A 22326-nucleotide genomic window follows, 5' to 3' on the forward strand; every position below is an offset into this window, starting at 1 on the left:
GCTGGCTGCTTCTGTTCTCAGAACATTAAGTCTTTCCCTGGTTTTGAATGTGCTTTGCATCGGAGCTGTAAAACGGGTCACTGCTTCCAACAGCGTCCCCTCATGGCCAGGGGTGGCTCTGCAGCAGCCCGCTGTAGGGTTCCTAAATCAACTTCAAACCCAGGTTTCGCTCTGTTCCCAACACCCATCCTTAAGGTCTGGGCTGATTCCCATCAAAGGTCAAAAGAAAAGTCAAAATCCCCCAAATAAAGTGTACAATGTTTAAATCAATTCCTTGCTTTAGCAGGCATCTTCCAGCCCTGCCTAGCTGGAACAACTCCCCCAGTGTCTCAGGATCTTTCCTGCAGGAGCCTTGCACTCACTCTGCAATTCCTCTACCCAGGCAGCTCCCTGATTGAGTCACTGACCTGATTTCCCCACCGGGGGAGCCGAGTGGGGGCCATCTCCCCTTAAAGGCACAGCCACCCTGTTACAGGGCCCATTGTTGGTAACACCCGGCCCAACTCTAAAAGCTTTCGTCTGAGGATCTCAAAGCACTTTACAAACTTGCAGCCACCGTCCCGCGAGGGACTGTAGCTCATTGCTATCACCCGACTTTACAGAACAGTAAACTGAGGCACAGATCAGCCAAATGGCTGGCCCGTAGGTAGCTGCATACTGAGCTGTTTCAGTGCCCAATCACATTAATCTGCATCTTTCCCTTGAATTCAATGGGCTTTATCTCAGGCTCTGAGGCAGCAGGAGAATTAGGAAAAGGACCCAGGAGTCCTGACTCCCAGCCCCATTCTCTGCCCACACTCTCCTCCCCAGAACATGTTCCCCATCTCCCTGTCTCCAGGGGCATCAGTTTCCATGTAACCTCTCCCTTTCCCGCCAGAGACCGGGATCCCTCCCCGGCCCGCCCAACGACAGCCAAGTGGCTTCCTGCCTGATTTCTCAGCAGGAAGAATCTCTCACTCAACTAACAAACAAAAGAAAACAAAAAAATCAAAGCAGCAATGCCTGCCTGCAAGCCCAAGCCGAGAAACAGGAAGCCAAGGGCTTCATCGCCTCTTCCTGAGCATCGCTCGGAACAGCCCCCAGGTCTTTCTGGGCCAGTCTGGCCCCTCCCTTCCGCAGCTGCATCCTCGCACCCCAGCTTCACACCGGTGGCGAGGGCAGGTGCAGCGGGCGAGAGACAGGGGCTGGCTGCCGGGAGCCCTGCCGAGCCGGGGAGCCAAGGGGGACCGGCTGCTCTGGCGCAGGATGGAGTCTGTGGCTTTGTACAGCTTCCAGGCGACGGAGAAGGACGAGCTGCCCTTTCGCAAGGGGGACACACTGAAGGTACCTCTGCCCCGTGAGGGATTGAAGGTTTCCTTATTGGGGGAGCGCCAGCCAGGGAGAAGGGCTTCCCCAGACACAGGGGCACAGCCACCTGCCTCCGGGGATCAGACAGATGTCCTAAGCACAGCATGGCCATTCCGAGCACTTGCAGGATCCCAGTCGGGGGGAGGGCTAGGGAGTGGGGAGATCTGGGGGCAGCTGAGGCTCTAGGATGCCTCTGAAATGTACTGGCCCAGAAGCTGGGATTGAGAGAGCTAGAAAGCACCTGAGACCTGCTGCAGCAGCAGGGGGAGATTGTGCTGGGTGCGGGGTTAGACAGCGCCTGTGATGTGGCGGCCCAGAGAGACGGGTAAGCCCTGAGGACCAAGCAGGGCACACAAGGGGTGTCCAGCCCAAGCTACTAGCATCCGTGGTGTGGACGGGCTTGTTCCTTTCATGGCCTGGCACCCAACCACCCCAAAGGGCTGGGAGGACTAGGAGGCATTGCTTGCCACTACTGATCCTAGCTGCACTGACGTCCACGGCCCAGCTGCCCGGGGACTTTACTGGGGAGAGGATCTGGCCCTCAGAGCAGCTCAGTCCTCCACAGATGGGGCCCAATGCTGCTCCAGGGGAGCAGTCCCAGCCCGTAGCCTGCCCGTGCAGCGTTTGGGTGTGTGTCTGTGGGTTGAGGGGGATCCCCGGGACATCTGTAAAGAGACCTTGCCTGGCAGTGGGCCGACTGCAAAGAGCAGATGAGCTTGGAATGAGGCATCACGTGACACAGCTGAGCTCCGCCGGGTAAAGTGAGACACAGAGAGAGGATGGGCTTGCAGTCTAGGCACAGGAGTAGGACCCTGTAGATGTGGGTTCAGTTGCCAGCTCTGTGGCAGACTCCCCCTGTAACCAGGAGCAAACCACCCCATCGCTCTGGGCCTCAGTTCCCTTCTCCCTCCCTTCATTTTTACTGTAAGCTCTTCTGGGCAGAAACCGTCTCTTATGTGTGGGCCTCCAATCACAAATAGCAAACTAGGGAAATGGGGTCTAGGTGAAATGACTGTAAGGTGGGTGTGCAGCTGCTGAGAAACCAGGGAGTAGTTGTGAGTAGTTCACTGTCAGACTGGGAGGATGTGCCAAGTGGGGTCCCACAGGAGTCAGTCTTTTCATTAATGACTTGGGGGATGGACTAGAATGTACACTTCTGAAATTGGTGGATGACACCAAGCTGGGAGGAGTTGCAAGCCCTTTGGAGGACAGGATTCGAATTCAAAACGCTCTTGATACATTGAAGAGCGGGTCTGAATCCAGCAAGATGAAAGTCAATAAAGACAAGTGCAAAGAATGACACTTAGGCAGGCCACATCAAATGCGCAGCTACAAAATGGGGGCTCACTGGTTAGGTCGTAGGACTGCTGAAAAGAACCTGCGGTTACAGTGGATCCCAACTTGAACATGAGTCAACACTGTGATGCTGTTGCAAAAAAGGCAAATGTTGTTTTGGGGTGTATTGACAGGAGCGTCATATGTAAAACGGAGGCTGCCATTGTCCGGCTCTGCTTGGCACTAGTGAGACTGCAGCTGGACTACGGTGTCCAATTTTAGGTGCCACGCGTTAGGAAAGATGTGGACAAATTGGAAAGGAAAGAGTGAATGAACTGGGCATTAGTCTAGAGAAGAGAAGGGGGGACTGATAGTCTTCAAATATGTACAAGGTTGTCATAAAGGGGATGGTGATCAAGGGTTCTCCGTGTGTGCTGAGGATAGGACAAGAAGGAATCCGCTCAGTTCACCACAAAGGAGATCTAGGGTGGATATCAGCAGAAACGTTCTAAGGAGAGTTGAGCTCTGGAACTGGTCAAGTAGGGAGGTTGTGGACTCCCCATCACTGGAGGTTTTTAAGCACAGGTTGGACAAACACCAGTCAGGGATGGTCTGGGTTTACTTGGTCCTGACTCAGTGCAGGGGGCTGGACTGGATAAGCTCTTAAGGTCCCTTACAGCTGATGTCTCTATGATTTCTGTGATCTCAGTTGGGGCAGCTCGACACACCTGGAATACAAACAGGAGCAGTAAATCTCTGAAGAGATGGTTGATTCACCTGGACACTTATTTACTCCTGTGCTTTAGATCTGAATTAATACACGGCCCCAGCGTTCTGATTTCAGTAGAGCTCTGACGTACTGGTTAAGAAAAAAATTTGTAGAAGCAGCGAAAAGTCTTTCTTCCCCAGGCTTGTGCTTGCGAAATTCTCCATATACGGTGGTGATATTTCCAGGCACTTTGTATGCGGGAGTTGGCACCAGTTCTGTTAAAGTACCATTTGCAAATGTCAGATTATTGTGTGATAAATAACGGGGCCCACTCCGAGCTCGATCGCTCCTGAGTAATGCCAGCATGCCGAAATCCTGGCCCTAAAAACATTTGCACGGCCTATGTCACATAATGCCTCTGGAGATATGGCATGGATGGGCTGGTCTGAGTTTATAGGGATAGCTCACATGGTGATGAGTGAGATATAAACACAGCTAGCCAGCTAGATACGAATGGAGATAGATAGATAGATGATGATTGATTTTCAGCTTAGCCCCTTTTTTTGCAGATGTAATTTTGTAGCCACAATGTATCGGGTTGGGTGTTTGGTTTATTTCCCAGGATTTTCCCAGAGCAGCACCGATCAAATAGAAAGGGGTAGGGTGCTGAAGAGAACAACTGCCTCTTGCTCAGGATAACCTGCAAAACTGGCTCACCGCTCCGCCCCTTGTGAGCCGCCATCTCAGGCCTGTGGCAATAAAAATTGGGCAGCATTCGGACCATCCAGTAGCCTCTCCATGTGCCCTGTGTGGATGAGCAGATTAACAGCAGCAATTTGCAGTTACAGGTCCACTGCCCTCTAAGAGATGGGCTGGTGGGTCAGGCAGTAGAAGGAGTCTCAGGAGGCCCAGGTGCACATCCCAGCAAGGCCACACATTTCCTGGGTGATGTTGGGCAAGTTGCTTCTTCTCTCCACGCCGCGGTTCCCCACCTGCCCGATACTAACCCTGTCTTTGTAGACTGTCTCTTGCCAGGCATCTGCACAGGACCCAGCCTGGATTTAGCCTTCGGGCGCATTATCCCCATTGCACCAATGAGGAAATCACAGCAGGGAGTAGTTTGGCCCAAGGTCACCCGGGCTGCAGAGAGGCAGGAATAGAACCCAGGTCTCCGGGTACGTCATTTATGGATAGAGCCACGCAGCCAAGGGACCGTCTCTTGGAGGGGGAGCAGGTGGGAGATGGCTGGGAGGGTGGCACCAGTGCCGACTGCCAGTACAGGAAATAACAAAGCAACCACCCGCCAGCTCTGCACGTTCGGCTGTTGCTAAGTCAGCTGGGAGCTGCTGTGCAACAGGAGTACAGAGCAGACGGTGCCTGTCACTGGCCTTCTCCGGCCCTAGGCCCGGTGGGCACCTGGCTAACCCCTCAGTCACATCAGCCATGAGGTAGGGGCCCGAAGGCAGGAAGGGAGGACAGAGCCTGGCTTGGGCTAAGCAGAGGAAACCAGTTTGGGAGCCGGTCCCTGCACACCTGGGGTCTGTCTGCCCCCGAGCTGCACAGAAGTGCCTGGAGAACTCAGTGCGAGCCACAGCGCCAGGGGCATCTGGCAGGCCTAGCTCACCTCCGTCCCCCACAATGCAGCCCCGGCGCAGCGTGACGCTCAGCAGCCAGCTCAGGACCGTCCATGGTCCCTAGCGAATTGGGTGTCTGACATGGTGGCCGAGCCATTAGCCAGCTAGCTCGTTTGCGATCAGGCATTTAAGACGGGACTCGGCTCTCGTTGGGCCAGGCCGTGAGGGGAAAGCAGAGGGGCCTGGGCACTGCCGGAGAAGCAGGTGCCCGCTTTGCAGACAGCGCTGGCTTTTGCATTGCTCAGGCAAGCCCTGGCTGGGTTGGAAAGACACAGCCTGGTCTGGTTTCAAGGCAGGGAGCGGTGTCCTTTTCCACCCCACTGGGCTGTGACAGGAACTCGGCTTCCCTCGTGCAAGGCAAGAGCTTTCCATTGGTGTGCTACAAACAGGTACTTCCCCAGCTATGCTACATTGGTGCGCTGGGCGGGGCTGGGGGGGAGGGGGGGCAGGGAGTGCTGCTCCGCGGCGCCCCCTCTGGCTGGCTGGGGAATAACTTCAGACACAAAGTCCCATCCAGTTATCTCCTGTGCGGCCGAGTTGAGACAATCCTGACAGAGGGGAAGAGGGTCCCCAGGAAACTCAACCTGCTATGAGCCCAATGATTGGGGCTCAGGCTGGTGGGCAGGGGCGGGAACGGCTGCAGGAGGGCTGGTGTGTGAATGCACCAGCCTTTCCCTTCTAGCGACTCGGGTTCAAATGCTGGAGGAGGTCAGACAGGAACAGGAGTCCGACGGGTCCCAGCCCCGTCCCCATTTGTACAAAGCCCCCAAACCAGCACCATTGCTGATGCCAGGAGAGCTCATTGCCATACCAGCTGGTTCGTGCCAGATTAGGACTGAGGGGCACCGGCAGAGCTGAATGGAAGCCCAGGGCTGGGACAGCAGGGGCTGGGGGTATTGGCATAGCCATTGGTAAGCGCAATGTTTGGTTCAAGCCAATGCTGTCACAAGCGTCTCTCACGTGCATGAGTGCTAAATTCACTAGGAAGTGTGCAAAAGGGCTGAGCCTGCTGCAGCCCTTGCCTGAAGAGCTCCCCAGCTTCAGCAATGAGCTAGCCACCTGGCACCACCGCCCCGATGAGAAGGGTGGAATTTCCCCATTGACTCGATTTCTTTGAAAGCCCCACGGCAGTGAAATAGTTCTGGACTGTGAGCACGACCCCTCATTCTTGGAAGGGACGCGTGACTCAGAGTCTAGAGTGGAAATTCCCCTCTTCCCCTCCTGCCCCACCCATGGATCCAGACAAGAAAAAACGAATTCAGCTAGACAGAAGGGGATTCCTCCGCTGTGGCTAAAGCAGTTCCCTGTCCCAGAATCCACCAGGGCACTGTCAAAAGGCAGCTCCCAAAATGCTCAAGCCAATGTTTCTGGCTGCTGGTGTCTGGCGTAAAGGGCCACCCCCTCCCGGGAGAAGACAGTCACACCCCGCAAAACTGGCAAAAAGGTTTAGAAACCCTGATCTCTGGGGAAAGGTTAAAAAAAACAGGCATGTTTAATCCTGAGAAAAGCAGACTGAGGGTCCCCTGAAAAGAGTCTTCAGCTATGTTACGGGCTGTTAAAGAGGATGGGAACATGTCCACTGAAGGAAGGATAAGAAGAAATGGGCTTAATCTGCCGCAAAGGGGATTGAGGTTAGTAGGAGAAACTTTCTAACTCGAAGGGTAGTTAAGCTCTGGAATAGGTTTCCAACAGAGGTTGTAGGATCACTGGTGATTTTTCAGAGCAGGTTGAACAAACCCCTGTCTGGGCTGGTCGAGGTTTACTTGGTCCTGCCTCAGTGCAGGGGACTGGTCTAGATGATCTCTCAAGGTCCCTTCCAGACTGACGTCTCTATGATTCTGTGATTCCCAGGGTCAGCAAGTCTCCTGAATCGGCTCCTGAGGGCCATAGGGGAATTCCCACCACTGGGAACAGTTACAACAAGGCAGGAAAAAGCAATAGAAAACGTGCCCCAGGAAAGTGCTCTCCTCAGCATTGCCAAATCTCATGCCTGGATCACAAGTCTCATGATATGTGGTGGTTTTCTGAAAGCCCCAGCTCCCGGAGTCAGGGGAGCGCGTGAGAATCTCAGCTTGCGTTTGAAAGAACAAACCTGGTACGTGTCTAGCCCTTGTGGCTGCTGAGAAAAGGCTGAAAACGTGAATGCGAAGAGCTCAAACACCAGCAGGCAAAGAGCCCCAAGTTCAGGATGTTTAAAATCTCATGGTGTTAAGACCAGTCTCAGGATTTGTCGGGGGGGGGCAGGGGGGGAAGGGTGCGACGCATGTTTTTTAAAGGCTCGGGGTGGGTGAGTTTGCTACAGCGGCAGGGGGGCTGGACTCGTTCCCTCCCAGGCCTGTTGCAGACTCTGTGTCTCCATGGTCACAAACCCACTTCCCGGAGGGACTCGCTCAGACCCCAGAACTGTCAAAGACACCCAGTGCAAAGGGAGCTGGGGCCACTCATTAATGCTGCTCCTCACATCAACCAGAAGGGGTCACTAGAGAGCGGGGGGGTGGGGAGCTGAGCCGGCTGCCTCTGCTGTACTCACCTGGCTCTCTTCTAGTTGTAAGCCCGGTGCCCCCAGCCAGAAGAAGAATCGGCCAGATCTCAGCTCCTCGACCCACCTACAGGGGGCTGGCCCGGGGTCTGTTTGCTCAGGCACAGCCTTGGTTGTACTAGGCTCCCCCCCCACCCCCCGGTCCTAACCCCTTTGCCTTGCTCAGAAGCATTTCTGGAGCCCGGGGTCTGTTCCCAGAGATCCTGGAATCTGCCTTTGGGCCTGGACCCCCTCTGCAGGTCTGAGCGCTGCTGGCAGGGTTGGGGGGTTGCTGTGCTTTGGAGGAAAAGCCTGGTTTGTGTTTATTCAGCGCGTTGCTGTTTAAAATGCTCGTTTGCCTCTCCAGTCTGGCATGCAGACATGGTGCAGGTTGCGGGTCCAAATGCAGGTTTCCATCAGTACCAATATTCAGGAATGTGGGCCCAGCTCCACCATAGGACGCAGAACGGGCCAGGGCCAGGTTGCTTGCTGCTGCAAGTGCCAGGTTCCCCACTAACCCCCCAGGCCACCCTGCACCCCACGTCCCCCTGAAGCGCGGGGCCCCCCAAAGCACAGGGCCAGAGGCGGTTGCCCCCGACTCTGCCTGGACCCGTTCTGGGCACCACCAAAAATGATACAAACCTGGTGCCCAGGATCAAGCCGATCTGAGTAGTAGCAGGTTCAGGCCCAGTGTGATGTGAATGGTTTCAAATCCTGTTTGCACAGCTGCACTGAACAGAGCTTCCCATTGCGTAGGAGTACTGGAAAATATTGTGAGAGATGAACTGGGCATCGGCCCTTCTATTTATATAGCGACATTTCCTGTTGGTTAAAATAGAGATGCCCAGATTAACTCCACATCTGTCTGTTCATCTATGGATCTATTTATCTTTCTTTAGATGCCCATGTAAGATATTGTCTGTCACCTGAGGTGCTGGCATAGAACAGCTGTACCCCATGGGCACCTGTGCCAGTCTCTTGCAGGAGTATCCAAACTTTGCTGCACTGGCAACCTGAAACCGCAGGGCCACACCTATTGTCCTGGCCCTTTAAAAATCCCACCTGTCCTCCAAGGGTTTTCCTGCCCTGCAGGAGGAGCTCCATTGAATAACACTGAGTTCCTGTAAAGAAAGGAAAAAGAATACTCCCTTCCAACAAGACAGGAGGGATTTTAAAGGGCTGGGTATGCCATTTGCACAGGCTCTCCTAGAAATCCCAAATCAATGCTCAAGGCTGCCCATAATGTTCCCTCCTGCTTGTATCTGCCTGAGCAGCAGCATAGAAATTGCTGTTTGAGTTCATCAGCCATCGACCTAGCAATGGACGTGATTGGCAAAATTTGGAGCTGGATTTGGAACGTGCCGAAGTCCAGGGGAGTTCAGCCCCAGAACTTGGATCAAGCCGGTTTTAAAGACAGGCACAGCGCGTCAAATTATTGCTGCAAGAAACAAAAAATATTGTTTTCCACAAAACCTCAGTTTCCCTATGAAAAAATATTCCGTTGTGGGCCAGCTCCGATCCTGCCCCATTCGATTCCTGGAGCTGGCAGCACTGGGAGGTCGAGGTCGTTTTCTCTGTTTGAAACAGCTCAGAGTGAAATCAACATTTCAACAGCACGTTCTCTTCCCTTGTGTCCTTAGATCCTGAATATGGAAGACGACCAGAACTGGTATAAAGCCGAGCTGTACGGCTCAGAAGGATTCATCCCGAAGAATTACATCAAAGTCAAGCCACACCCGTAAGTACCTCCCGAGCTTCCACCTCGCATGGGCCTTGGAGGGTTCAAAGCAGGCCCGCCCTGGGCCACGAGGCAGCCAACCCCGCTTCAGAAGGTAGCAGTTGAGCGCATAATGAAATGCCCGTATTCCCCCCCTGAAATAACGAGCACTAGGACTTGGTATTTCTGTGCAAGGCCTCTTCCTTCAGAGGCTCTCAAAGCACATTGGCAGCTGTGGCCCGCCAAGCCTGTAAAGTAATTCATGAGCCCCATTTCACAGAAGGGGAAACCGAGGCACGGACCAAGCCAGTCACATCTCTGTGCTTCAGCTTCCCCGCCCCCTCCCCCCATGTTAATCCAGGGCTAACGACACTCTTGTTCATCAAGCGTTTTGAGATCTGTAGTTGGAAAACACATTAAAGGCAAAGTATTATTTCTGAGGCGCTATCCTTTTAAAAATCACCCGTCAAGCGATGTGCCACCTTTGGCACAAAGATTCCAGACCCCATCCCCTGGCACAGAGGTGTCCCTTCCAAGGACGCTGGCAGAACGCCAATGGCACACAACTCCCACTAACGCGACCGCATCTTACACCACCTTCCTACTAGCCCAGAGATCCACGGCCCTTCGCATGGCTCCAGCACCACAAAGAGGGTTGAAAGCTGCTCGAAAAGGCTAGTTGCGGATACCCTTAGTTCAGGCTAATTCTCAGCTGGCCCAGGGCTGATGTAGCCAACTATATGCAGCTGTTTCGAGCTCCCGCTGTGTAAGGAATAGGCTGGGGCGGGATTGGAGATCAGTGCACTCTGGCGATTCTGGCCAATGGGGCAGATCCTTGGGAGCTCTTCTCCACTGGCAAAACCTACAACAACCTAGGGGCTACTCTAATTTGTGCCTGGGGCTAATTAAGCCCCTGGCAGTTGCTGGGACTCAGGGCAGGATCAGGATCGGGAAAAGCAAACAACTCTGTGCCCCTGTGGGGACAAGGGGGAGCTGGATCACGCTTCTCTCCTAGCACCCTGGCATCAGGCACCTTTGCCCCCCACTGCCCTGGTATGAGCACTGTTCAACTGGGGTCTGGCCCAGAGGATGTTTCTTCTAAACTGTTCAGCCGATCCGGCCAAATAGTTGATCTGAAGAATTAAGCCGCTTTTGCTGTTTGCAAGTCGTTTGTGCCCAGCTTTGCTTTTCACACCTGTACGAGTGACTCCCTCTTGCACCATGAACTGACCCCAGCGCGTGTCGGCCTCGGGGACTGTCCCACTCTTGTCCTCACCTGTGGCGTAAGATTGGGCACCCGAGTCACACAGCATCGTCTCCACTCCCTGGTTGGGCATCTGTAACGCTGTAAAGGAATCGGGAAGGCTCTTCTTGGCGCCCCATCCACCCGTGACCCCCAGGGTTTTCCCAGCCCACCAGCACTCACGTGCACGGATGTTCATGAGCGACAAGGGGCAAGAGGAACCGAGGAGCTGAAGGAGTGCTTCCAAAACTGCTGTACAACCCTGCCCAGACTGGGTGGCCGCCTGCTCCCCCCAACATTCACAGTGGCCCTGGGAATCGCTCCGGCCCCTGCACTGCCGACCCCGGGGGATGTGCCCCCCAGATAAAGCAGCCGCTGCAGGAAAGGAGAGGGTGCAGAGCTTAGCGTGGGAGATGAGTGACAGGATGTGGCTAGGGTTAAGTCAGTGTTTCTGCACAGCTCGTCTCTCTCAGCCGGGAGCACAATCGCAGCCTTGCAGAATCACCAGGATCCAGCAGCAGCCGAGGCACCCAATCCACTCACCGGCCTTTACCGGGGGCGAGCCCGGCACTTCCCGTGCTGCGGAAGAGCCAGGGGTGATGCTGTGATGAACATAAAGGGGGAGGGGAGTAACTGGGGCTGGGGATCCCGCGTCACACACAGGACCCTGCGGTTCTCTCTGGCTCTCGGACCATGCCAGGCTGGGCTGCACAGTGGCACCATGCAGGCCTGGCCTGGGTCAAGCAGCCAGGATCAGACTGGGCCAGGATCGGGAAAAGCAAACAACTCTGTGCCCCTGCAGGGGAGAAGGGGGAGCCGGATCACGCTTCTCTCCTGGCATACTGGCATGAGGGGGCCACAAATCCTCAGTGACTTCCCCCTGCGGGGAGGAGAGGGAGAGTCGTGTGCTGGAGTCAGGGAAAGAGAGAAGACTCTGTCCCTCTGAGTAACACCAGCCCAGGGCCACTCGGCAGGTTCAGCATCAGTGGACCCAGTCCACGCAGTGGACCCAGTCTCCCAGTGGACTCCACTTCTCTCTTCTGAGGCATGGTCTGTTGGCCTGAACGCAGGATTCTGGACTCAGCGGCCCAACCCCAGCTCAGACACTGACTCCCTCTCTGAGCTGGGACCCAGATCCTCACTGGGTGCCTAACTCCCATTGGTAGGGTCCACCCCGAGAGGTGCCGAGGCCAATGGGGGTGTTTCATGCAGGAAGCAATCAGCCCCTGGCCGGGCCTCAGTCTGTGGCTGAGTTTCCCAGTCTCTGGCAGGGCAGCGGGCAGGGTGGTAACCAGCTGAGATGGCAGGATGACTTGCCAGGCAGCCAGGCCTTCCCCTCCTCTGCGAAGTCCCATGTCCTCCTCCATGATATCCCTCCCCCCCGTCCTGTGATGGGCGTAGGGATTTCGCATGTGGGCTTCATCAACGAGGTCCAGGCCGGGCACGGGTGCTGCGGCATGGCATGATAAAATCAAAAGGGCCCAGCCAGCCAATGGCGGTGGGTCACCAGTGCCTCCAGCCGGAGCCTGGCCCGCCCAGGGAGGGGTGGGTTTAAGTTGGTTCTTGCTCTCTCCATCCTTATTCTCTCCCTATGGCTTGAGTCACAGGGACGCCCTCAAGACCCCGTTCTAGGGCTGGTTAAAACACTGAGCAGACAAAGGATTTGCAAACCCGAGGCCTGACAACCACGTCCCCTTAGACGGGGAGTTATTTTCAGGCCACGGGACAAAGGCTTTTGTCTAGCTCTAACCCCCTCCGCAGCGTCTGCAGCCCCAACCTCAGGGACAGTTTTAGCTCCGGAGAGAAACAGACCAGAAAGAGAAGTGAAACTAACTGGTGAGCAGCACATTTGCCTGTCAAAATCGCTGGGGTTCCCGTCGTCCCAGGTGCTGTTGGCGGCTGTCATGTCTCCGCAGTGAGGGCTCAAGCCACCCGTGGGTTTAAAGCTAATAGCAAAGGGTGGTGCCCCTTCCCCAAACACTGCCTCACCCCCTCTCCTGGCTAGGGACGCCTTCTCTTCTCTGCTTCACTTCTCCATAGGGTCCCCTCCCTGGCCACTCACCTGCTGCTTCCCTCCCCACCGATCCCAGCCCAGCTTCCCCTGCGCTCTCCCCAGCTCAGCCCGTCCCTTCAGGGTGGCTTAGCCCATCTCTTTAGAGCCTCGAGGACACCAGATCCGTCCCCTCAGCATGCACAGCCCTCGCACCCCCCTGCTAGGGGCAGAGGCTCAAAGTTACAGCTCCCCCCTTCTCTCCTTGATTGATCCCCACACACCCCCTCTCCTCCCTGACACACCAGGGAGCAGGACCTAAGGGGGGAGCGGCAGGAGAAACAGGACCCTAGTTGGAGAATGTGAGAGGTTCACTGCCCTTCCATCAGGGGACCCAGGCTTGTGGGCTCAGTGTTTCCAAGCCTGGACTTGAGTGTCCACACTGCACTGGAAACCTGGATTTACAATTGCTGGTCCCAGGTCTCACCGCCGTGCTAACTGCTCTGCGCAGACCTGACTTGGGTCTGCAGCTTGAGCTGCATCCAAACTGCACAACGACAGGGTTTGGCCCCAAATCACAGTTGGGCCCAAATCAGACTGATTTGCATGTGGATAGAAGGGGGGCTTGGGCTCACACCAGAGTCAGAACCCGAGGTTAGGGTGCAGTGTAGACATAGCCTTTGAATCGTTTCTCCCGAGGGGCCCATGGGGCAACCCATTTTCCCCACTGCTCTCTGTGCAGAGCAAGATGGTGGACTCCACCCTAAGTTGTCCCCATGATGGCAACATCCTTTGCAGCTGTCCTGCACTAGGTCGTTCGCTGTCCTCCGCACGATCTCCTCCCTCCAGGTGGAATCCGATCTAAGACACACCCGGTGCTTTTGCCAGGGGTAGCCGGATGACACAGCCAAGCCACAGTAGCTGTCTCTGTCTAATTGTCCACCCTCTTCCTGTGTCCCCTCCCTGCCAGCCAAGCTAGCATCACGGCCCTCCAATGACAGGCACCAGAATTGGCCAGGCCTCGATCCACGGTAACCACAAGATGAAGACATAAACAATGGGGTGAGCGGGCCTGTGTGGTGCACAAATAGTAACGGGGAAGCCGCTGCTGCCGGGGCCAGGATGCTACAAACCAGCACACGTGCGACGAAAGGCTATTGTAACCGTGCTGCAGAGGTGGGAGGGCTGCTCATGGGCTCTAATTATAGCTTTGCTCGGCTTACGTGAAAGGGCACAAATTGGGATAATTTTACACCCGCCCCGCCCCGCCCTAACGTGTTCCCCACCATTTCAACCAGAGACGGGCGTCTGCACTTCCCTTCCCACACAGTGCTGTGTTCCACCCCAGAGGTGGCTGCGTTTCAGGGAGAGGTGAACACAGACCCCCCTCCGGGGTGAAAGAAGGTTGTTCAGTCTCTGTGTCCCATTCGACCCTTCCCGTCTCCTGAGGGCTGCGTTTTAGAGCAATGCCTTCACACCAGCTTGTGGCCAAGGCTCTGGCAGGTGCCTGAGCTCTAGGACTCCGAGGGGCAGCGTGGTCTAGTGGGTAGGGCACTGAACGGCAACTCCGGAGACCTGGCTGCTAATCCTGGCTCTGCCACCAAGCTGCTGCATGACCGTGTCACATGCCCCTGTTCCCCAAGTTATTGGGCTCCATATGGGAGTCACTGGGGAAGAATCTCTGGCCTGGGCTACGCAGGAGGGCTAACTAGCTGGCATTAAAATTTTTCTGCACAGTCCAGCCAGAGGCCCCCCTCTTCAATGTAACCTAACGCCCAGCGTCATCTCACACCTTCCTGCCCCATCTGGGCCTGGCCCGAGTTCTTGCTGGTGTGTGGGGGGTCACAGGCCTGCCATCTCCTGCTCAGCGGCGGTTCTTTGTGTGACCCCTCCAGGTGGTACGCGGGAAGGATCTCCAGGCATCTGGCTGAAGAAATCCTCTTGAAACGCAAGCACTTGGGAGCCTTCCTGATCCGCGAGAGCGAGAGCGCCCCGGGGGAATTCTCCATCTCTGTGAAGTAAGTGGCTGGCTCCTTCCTCTGATGCTCACGGCTCAGGCCCGCAGGCAGTACCCTGGCAGGATCCCTGCTGGGTCGGACATGAAGCCGCTGTGGTTCACACTGATTGAATAGAGCAATAGTCAGCTGCTCCAATTTGCACCTGGGAACACTAGAGGGCATCAGCGGCGGTCAAAGGCAGGCGGTACCTTACACCTGGTTTTACACCCTCCGAGGAGCTGCTTCCCCTCCTAGATCCTTCACTTCCAGCCCCTCAACATGTAAACGATACCCGCTCAGACTCCCTTACGGAGGCGTAGCTGGCTGCCCCTGCGGCTACGACCAGGCTGGCATTTCAAGGTGTCTTGTTTGCCCGTCTGCACCAACTCGTTGCACCGTCTCGCGTCGAGAAGGCAGCGTAGCCCGTACCATGTCGGGTCACGGCCTGAGTTTGCCTGGCACAAGCGGCTCACTGGCCTCGCTCCCCTGCGAGCGGGTTTTCCCCGGCCCAGGGCTCCTTGGAACTGGCAGAGAGTGCCTTGAATTTTGAACAGAGGCCAACCCAGCCGACCAGCGGAAATTCTGCACTCGCATTTCCTCCGCTGTTTCCTGACAGAGGTCGTTGCACTTCATTGCCCTCTGCTCTGGGGCTTAGTCCGGCAGGATCACACCGGCACAGAACTCAGCATATTCTCAAGGCGGCATGGGCCAGCCTTTTAGGTCACGTTTGCTTTCCGGTATGCTGGGCAAGGCTGTTTTCCTCCTTTTAACACCCCCCCGCCCAGGGCTTTAAACTCCACCCTCCTGCTGCTTCACCAGGACCCAGTATTATTTGTGGCTTCCTATGCTGAGTGGTTGTGGAGTGTTGCTGTTCACCGTCGAGCAGCTGCTCCAACCCACCCCAGAGGTGGCTGCATCTCAGTGGTGGTTGAGTGAGCCTGGTATACTGACTGTAGCCTGTACTAACTGTGCTCGCTGGTGCTTGACAAGCATCCTTCGTTAGCATTAATTATTTCAATTTCAGCTGAGTGCTGGAGAGGGCTAAACTGGCTCTCACAGCTCCCCCTGGGAGGCAGGCAGCATCATGGCCATGGTGCGTGGTGGAGAAGTTGTGGCACAGAGCAGCCAAGCAATGCGCGCCGGGGCAGAGAGGGAGGCCGTGCTGGTGGGAGCCAGGAATAGAACAAGGGGCCAGCCCGCAATGGTTCTTGCTGGGCTGATGGCGCTTTCCTGTGCCCATCTGCATGTTGTTTGCTCCCTCCTGGAGGGGCAGAGCGGGTGGCTAATAGGGCACCTGATGGCTGACAGCTGATGCTCTGAGGCACTTTGGGCTGGGTACCTGCACCTGGCTTTAAGCTGTAGGTGTGAGCAATGGGGCCCCAAAACAACAGCACCGGGGGGTCCCTCCGTGCCAGGCACTGATCTTCTGAGGCCACAAGCAAGGCTGCAGGGCAGAGCCCGCGTATGGGGCAGGAGGAGATGCCAATGCCCCAGAAATTGAGCTGATGGGATTAACAGACACCATGTAGGGGTTCCGGGATCCCCGCACCTGCCACCCCCCCCAAGACGAGGGTCCAGGGATCCCAGCTGTTTGTGGCTGTCCGGTCTGTAGGAGAAGCACCTTGATGTGTGTATGGTTCAGTGGGGCTGGCTGTGTGGCTATGCAGTGGCAGATGCATGTGAAGGAAGAGAGGGGGGTTGCATTTAGCTCTGAACAGAGGCCTAGGTGATCCTTAGTTCATGTGAGTTCCAGAGTCTAAACTCAGCTCCTGGGGAAGTTCCCCCACACGTGAGCCTCCCCATTGCATTGTCTTAGTGGAGCGCAGCCAGCTGGGAAAAATCACAGGCATGGAGGGAGCGACACCCAATCCCCCAGGAGGCTTTGCCTGTCAGGACACTGGCCTGTCTGTTCAGCTGGGAGCCAGTGCAGAGTCTGGAGCCCTTGGGTACTGTGAGCAGACGGGCTGCTGCATATGGTGCCAGCAGAGCGGGTTCAGGGTTGGCGGCTTCCTTCCCGCATGCCTGGAAGTGGGGATTGCTACCACTGTAGGTATCGGGCCGTGCTCTGAGCCAGACTAACGGGATCTGCAGGCAGACGCCTCCACCAGTGGGGGATATTACAGAGAAAGCAAACGCCTCCCCATTCTGGGTCTATATCAGCGTCTCCGTGTTATACCTCCCACAGAGTATTGGTGTGTGATTCCCCTACACCGGACACAAGCTGCATTTCCCACCCTCGTGATTTTTGTTCCCCGGGTTTGCAGTCTCTCCTGTTCACCCTAATGCACGGACACAGAGCCGCTCAGCAACATGGTCCGCACAGCTCCCAAATGAGCCAAGAGGGGCTCTGGGTTGGGAACGTGGCCAGGAGAAAGAGGCACTCAGCTCAGGGGCTACCTGGCCCGCTGGTGCCCCATGCAATGCGGCTGCTTTCAGTGGGCTCCCAAGCACATGGGCAAAGCCAGTCCAGCCTCTGGTGTCCGTGGTGGGCCCTGTCACTTTGACAGCAGCTGGCTAGCGCTCACAGATTGTTTGATCTCACCGGAAGAGAGGCGCCGTGGGAGCAGAGCTGGCCAGTGGGTCAGCTCGTCGAGGCATCCTGCTTCCAGCCCCTCCGTAACTCAGCACAGCAGTTAGCTCATTGCACAGCGCTAGGAAGCGGGAAGGGACGAATTCTTCCTGTCCCTGTGCCCTGCAGCATGAGGGCTGTCACCCTGCCCGAGGCACACCGGACAGCTGGTGCGGCAAGCACCCCGGGCTTGTTCTCACATGACCGACAGGCCCATTGAAACCAGACGCTGGCTTTCTGGTTCCTTACAGAGAGCCGTCCCTTCCCCCACTCCAGAGCCAGCCAGCGCACCCGCTTGCAGTGGCTGAGAGGAGCCACGTGGTGGCGCTCCTCCATCGCCCCTGCGTCTTAGCCCCTCAGTGGCCCAGGAGCAGGGAGCAGAGTGTTTCTTGCTTCACTGGGTGTTAGTGATGCCCCTCTCCCCTTGGGGGCTCTGGCCAACACCCAGGGGGAGCAGGTGCCCTGTTGCCCCGGATCTTAGCCAGACTGAAACCAGTTCAGCTGTTGCTCTCCTGCAGGCTCAGAGGCCCTGTGGTGGGCTTGGGGGCTATAAAGCATCCCCTGCAGGGAGCCGGGGTGCGTGGGGGACTGTCTCACAACTAAGCAGTGTGGCTGAGTGGTAGGAGCAGGGGACTGGGAGCCAGGACAGGTCAGTGTCCGCTCAGAGGGAAGGTATGCTTCTCACTTGATCTCACGCCGGTTGGCCCAGCCCTCGGTTTTGGTGTGTTTATTTTTTGCTCTGCAAACCTGTCCCCTCCCTCGCTGCAGGCCTTCCTCCAGCCCCAGATCCTCCCACGCATGCCCCGGCACCGGCAGGGGGGTACGAAGCCATCTGCCACACGTGGTCGGATCTTATCTCTGCACCAACACAGCTCTGCGTGCCAGCTAGAACCACGCACGGCAGCTGGGCGGGAGCCACCAGCCGGTAGCTCCCAGAGCCGGGCACCGATAGCACATCTCGCAAGGGGCTGCGGCAAAGGAACTGGGCACCACTCCCTGGAGAAAGTCGGTCACCCTGCGTGCCTTGCCTGTCACTCCAGGATCGGATGTGCAATGGCTCTGCAAACATCTCCAGAGGATGAAGCTGGGCCCGTCAGCCTTGAAAACGACAGCCCCAGTCAGATCAGAGCCCCAGTGTGCTGGGTGCTGTACAAACACCACATAATCAGAGTCTCTGCCCCTTCCAGTCTAAGGCACAGCTAAATGCCCAGTCTCCCACACCCCTGCCTGTTTCATGGACCACTTGGCTCTCAGTTCACCGTTCATCCTGGCTTGGGCGTTCACCAGGCCGGTCTGGGTGCTTTCCAGCCAGGCAGTGTCTCCCGCCACAGATCTTTAATTAAGCGTTTAAGGAGGCTCTTGCTGGTAATGAAAGCAATTGCTTCCAGGCGCTGTGGAGCTGGCATTACCTACAGCGCCAGCCCAGCCCTGCAAACCTGCCCGGGCTGCATGTGCAACCGGGGGACCACAAGAGAGCAGATCTTTGCAAGTGCCCTTGCCCCTTCTCCAACCCCCCCCCCTTCCTCCATCTGTTCTGGGTCGTCGGTTTCACAGGAGTATAAATGTTTGGATCCATTTACCAGTAAGATGGGATGGAAGGGGAATGAACTCCTCAGTGATCTGTCCATCCCTAGACATACCCATTGTCTATCTGTTTATCTGGACACGACCACCACAGTCCCTAAGTGCCCTCTAAATATTTCAATGGAGAAATAACAGCAATCGATGGTCAAATTTCTATGATTCTAACCTCTTTTTTTTGGCCTTCCCAGCCTGCAGGAGAAAGAGTGTGATTAGTTGACAGGGTTTTTGTTTGTTTGCTTGTGTTGTGCCTGGCAGGAGGAATGTCAGAAATGAGTTTGGCATCCCCTTCGCCAGTGGCGAGGGCAGCAGCGGTCCTCATCTCTTGTGGCAGTGAGTTCCACAGTCTAGGTCCAGTTCCTGGGCACGTTCTGGCTCCCACATGCTGATTACAGCCCCTTTTAGCAGAACGTTGGTCCTGTTTGTAAAACACAACTGGAGTGATGTCTGGCTGAGGCAGACTCAGTCCCACCCCAACAGGGCAGGATTTAATCTGGTGAAGCCGCTTGTGAGGATCCCAAACCTCAGCCCCGGGGAGAGCCCAGGTCACACGCCATGGGCCTGATCCAAAGCCCAGAGGAGTCAGTGGAAAGACTCTGGGACGGGACCAGAGTGAGTTTAGCCCCCAAGTGCTTCGTTAACATCCCTTCTTCGCCTCCTCCCCAACCCCACTGTTTGATTCCCGGCTGCATAAAACACAGCACAGCCCATGTGATTTACTGTCTAAGCAGACAGCAGGCGGGAAGGGAAACAGCTAGGAAGGGACTTGCCCAAAATCACGCAAAACTGGGACCCCCCAGCCCAAGTGTCCTGCCACTGACCTGCGGTCCCCCTCTTACCTACATCCTTATTCATGCCTGAGGCGTATTGACCAGGCACGCAAAGGAGCTTGTGGAATCCCTGTCACGGCCTCATTGCAGTGGGGTGAATCAGCTCTTTGCTCGGCTGCCACAGTGTTTGGCTGGCTCCGGTTCCCCCGGCAAGCTCACTTTGGCTCACAGCTGTTGGGGACGCCTCTCCTTTGCTGGGATCGGAAATCCCAGTGGAATCTTTGGCCTTACAAATAAGAGTCTCTGAACAATGGCGATCAGACAGGACCCTGTGACAGCTCAGCCACCGCCGGGATGGACTCTGGGGGAATGGCTTGTCCATGTCCATTATAAGGAGCACACAGAGATTTTCTCAGCCTGCCCTCCGCTACAAGCTATGCTGCCTTCGTGGGGACACTTCACTCATGAATTTTAGGTTGAGCTGTTTTAATATCAATAAACCCTAGCTCTGACCTAGCACTGCTCATCAGTCGAGCTCCAGCTACCTCACAAAGTCTCGTTATCACCATTTAACAGAGGGGGAAACTGAGGCACGGCGTGCGGCCAAGTCTTGCCCAAGCTCACGGCGCAGGCCAGTGGCAGAGCGAGGAACTGAAGCCAGGTCTTCCAGGTCACTAGGCCGCGCCGCCGCCGATTTTGCAAAAGCACAGCCCTGCCCCTGCCTCCGCACGTTTCCCACTGGGGGCCCTCGGAACTAGGCCCAAAGCACAGGGTGGAAAAATCAGGCCAAGTAAATCATTTGGCAAAGCAGCTCGTCAGCGGTGCCTTTGCAAAGCTTTGTAAGCTGCTGGCTCCAAACCACTCTCTCCCGTGGGGGTTGTTGTTTTGCTATCCCAGGAGCTGATTTAGCTGTTCGGTCACATGCCTGCCAGCCACTGGATGCCTCCAAGCTAGAGGAGCCAGTTCCATGCAGCTGCCCCGCTCGCCAGGAAATTTCAGGCCAGCTCAACAGCCTGAAAGTATTTGAATCATGTGGCTGTTCTTGAATGAGCCCCTGTGAGGGATCAACAAACCCCCATCCTGAGGCGGGGTTTGGGGGGAGAGAGCTCCAACCGAACGCCTGATTCTGCAGCTGCTCTGCTTCTTGCTTTCAAGATCGGAGAGATAAGGTGGATGATTTACTCCAGCATTCATGCTCAGTGGCAGGCACGGGCGGCAGGGAAAGTAACAGCAGAAGCCCGTTGCAACCAAGAGGAATTCTCTTATACCGCCGACTGGAAGATGTATTTGTGGATTCTTGATTTCCAGGCCAGAAAGGACCATCATGATCATCCAAAGCGACCCCTTGTACAGCACAGGCCACAAAGCTGCACCCAGCCATTCCTACAGCTGGTCTCATAAGCCAAGGTCCTATTTTTATTTGCATTATTTATGGCAGAGTCTTGGAGCCTCGGTCACAGATCAGGACCCCACTGCGTTCAGTGCTTTACAAACACAGAACAAAAAGACAGCCTGGCACCAACTTCCCTGCTGGTTTTGCTTTTCCATTTTTATTTCGCAAAAGCACTTACAAATGCTTTAGGCCAACAGAGATGTTTCCCAAAAACAAGGAGCACAGAATTCACCACTAACCGTCTACCCAGAAATGACAGAGACCCAGCCAGCGGACTAATTGCCGAAGGACTCCAGGGCTTGCCGTGAGCACTGACAGCCCTTCCCTCTACGTGCCTCAGTTTCCCCATCTGTAAAATGGGGAGCATGATACTTTCTCCTCCTTTGTACAGCAGCTTGAGATCTCCAGACAAATGCTACAACAGTACTAAGGATTAGTATTGAATAATGTAATCAGGTGTAAAATTCCACCCCAAGGAGTCCACTGAACTCTGCTGCTAGAAACAAACTAGAGCACAGGTCCCATCAACCTGGCCACGGGAAAGGCACCCGGTTAGCTAACTGGGCAGCCGGTCCAGCTGGTTTAATCTCTCCTGCTGTAACATGCAGGAAACATACTGCAAGCTGCTCGGTGGGAGAGAATTCACTAATTAGTTCAATGCATTCCACTCTCATGTAGCAGACACGTTGCTATTATCCCTGCAATAATCAACCGAGCTTCCCCTGTACACTCTCAGCACACGTCTGTTCCTCTGAAGAGTCTCTCAGTCTGGATTCTAGCTGCCTTCATTCAAACTAGCCTCCATCCCTGGGATGCAACCGACTTTCCAAGGAACTGCCATACCTAGGATGGCCCTGGTCCGACAAGCTGATACACCGACAGCCAGTGGAATCTGCTCTGGGGGCAGGGATCTGCCCATCCTAATCCAGTTGTAGGATCGGGGCTTAAGGTTTAATTTTAGGAATTGCTAAAAAGGTGTTTGGGGAAATTAGGACCAGGAAGAAAAGGCTCAAGGATTTTTTCTCTTTTAACAGTGTGGCCGCTTGTTGGAATCGCTGCCTTTCTAGCATGTTCTTCGTTTCCTCAGATCAGCCCCCAGCTAAACTGCCTCATTCTTCACCACTCAGGCCTGGGGGCATTTCTAATTTACTCATGGGCCCAAAGGTTTTTCAGAACATGCATGTATGCCCCCTCCTGAAATCTAGGGGGAGCGCGGCTGACATGGAGGTGACAGAGGAGGCCTTCTCGATCGGCCGGTGGTGGAAAGCCAGCCAGGTAACTCACAAAACACTGAGATCAGTTCTGTGTGCATTCTGGGTATGGCTCACCCAAAGCCACAGCCTACATCAGCACTGCTACTGTGTTATTATAGTGATGAGTGCGCATTCATTACGAGCTCCCGGCACCATTTATCTCAATGCCTTCCAAATGCTTTAGGCCAATAGCGATGCGTTTCCCAAAAGCCAGGAGCACAGAACACACCATTGACCATCTATCCAGAAATTAGGGAGACCCAGCCAGCAGGCTAATTGCCCAGGGACGCCAATTAACAAATGATCTGAGCAAAGGTCCTACTATAAGCA

General features: G+C 55.5%; 1 protein-coding gene across 2 annotated transcripts in view; it reads left to right on the forward strand.

Annotated features, from left to right (window-relative positions):
• Window positions 1-1132: 1132 nt before the first annotated feature.
• The window catches only part of GRAP (GRB2 related adaptor protein), a 35959-nt gene continuing 14765 nt past the window's right edge, over window positions 1133-22326 (forward strand). For both annotated transcript variants that reach the window (XM_077828885.1, XM_077828886.1), the window contains exons 1-3: window positions 1133-1323; window positions 9124-9221; window positions 14329-14451. In XM_077828885.1, the coding sequence (XP_077685011.1) occupies window positions 1246-1323; window positions 9124-9221; window positions 14329-14451 (299 nt within the window). In that variant the 5' untranslated portion in view covers window positions 1133-1245. The remainder of the gene's footprint in view (window positions 1324-9123; window positions 9222-14328; window positions 14452-22326) is intronic.

The sequence above is a fragment of the Eretmochelys imbricata genome, chromosome 10 (assembly GCF_965152235.1).
Source record: "Eretmochelys imbricata isolate rEreImb1 chromosome 10, rEreImb1.hap1, whole genome shotgun sequence".
Classification (NCBI taxonomy): domain Eukaryota; kingdom Metazoa; phylum Chordata; order Testudines; family Cheloniidae; genus Eretmochelys; species Eretmochelys imbricata.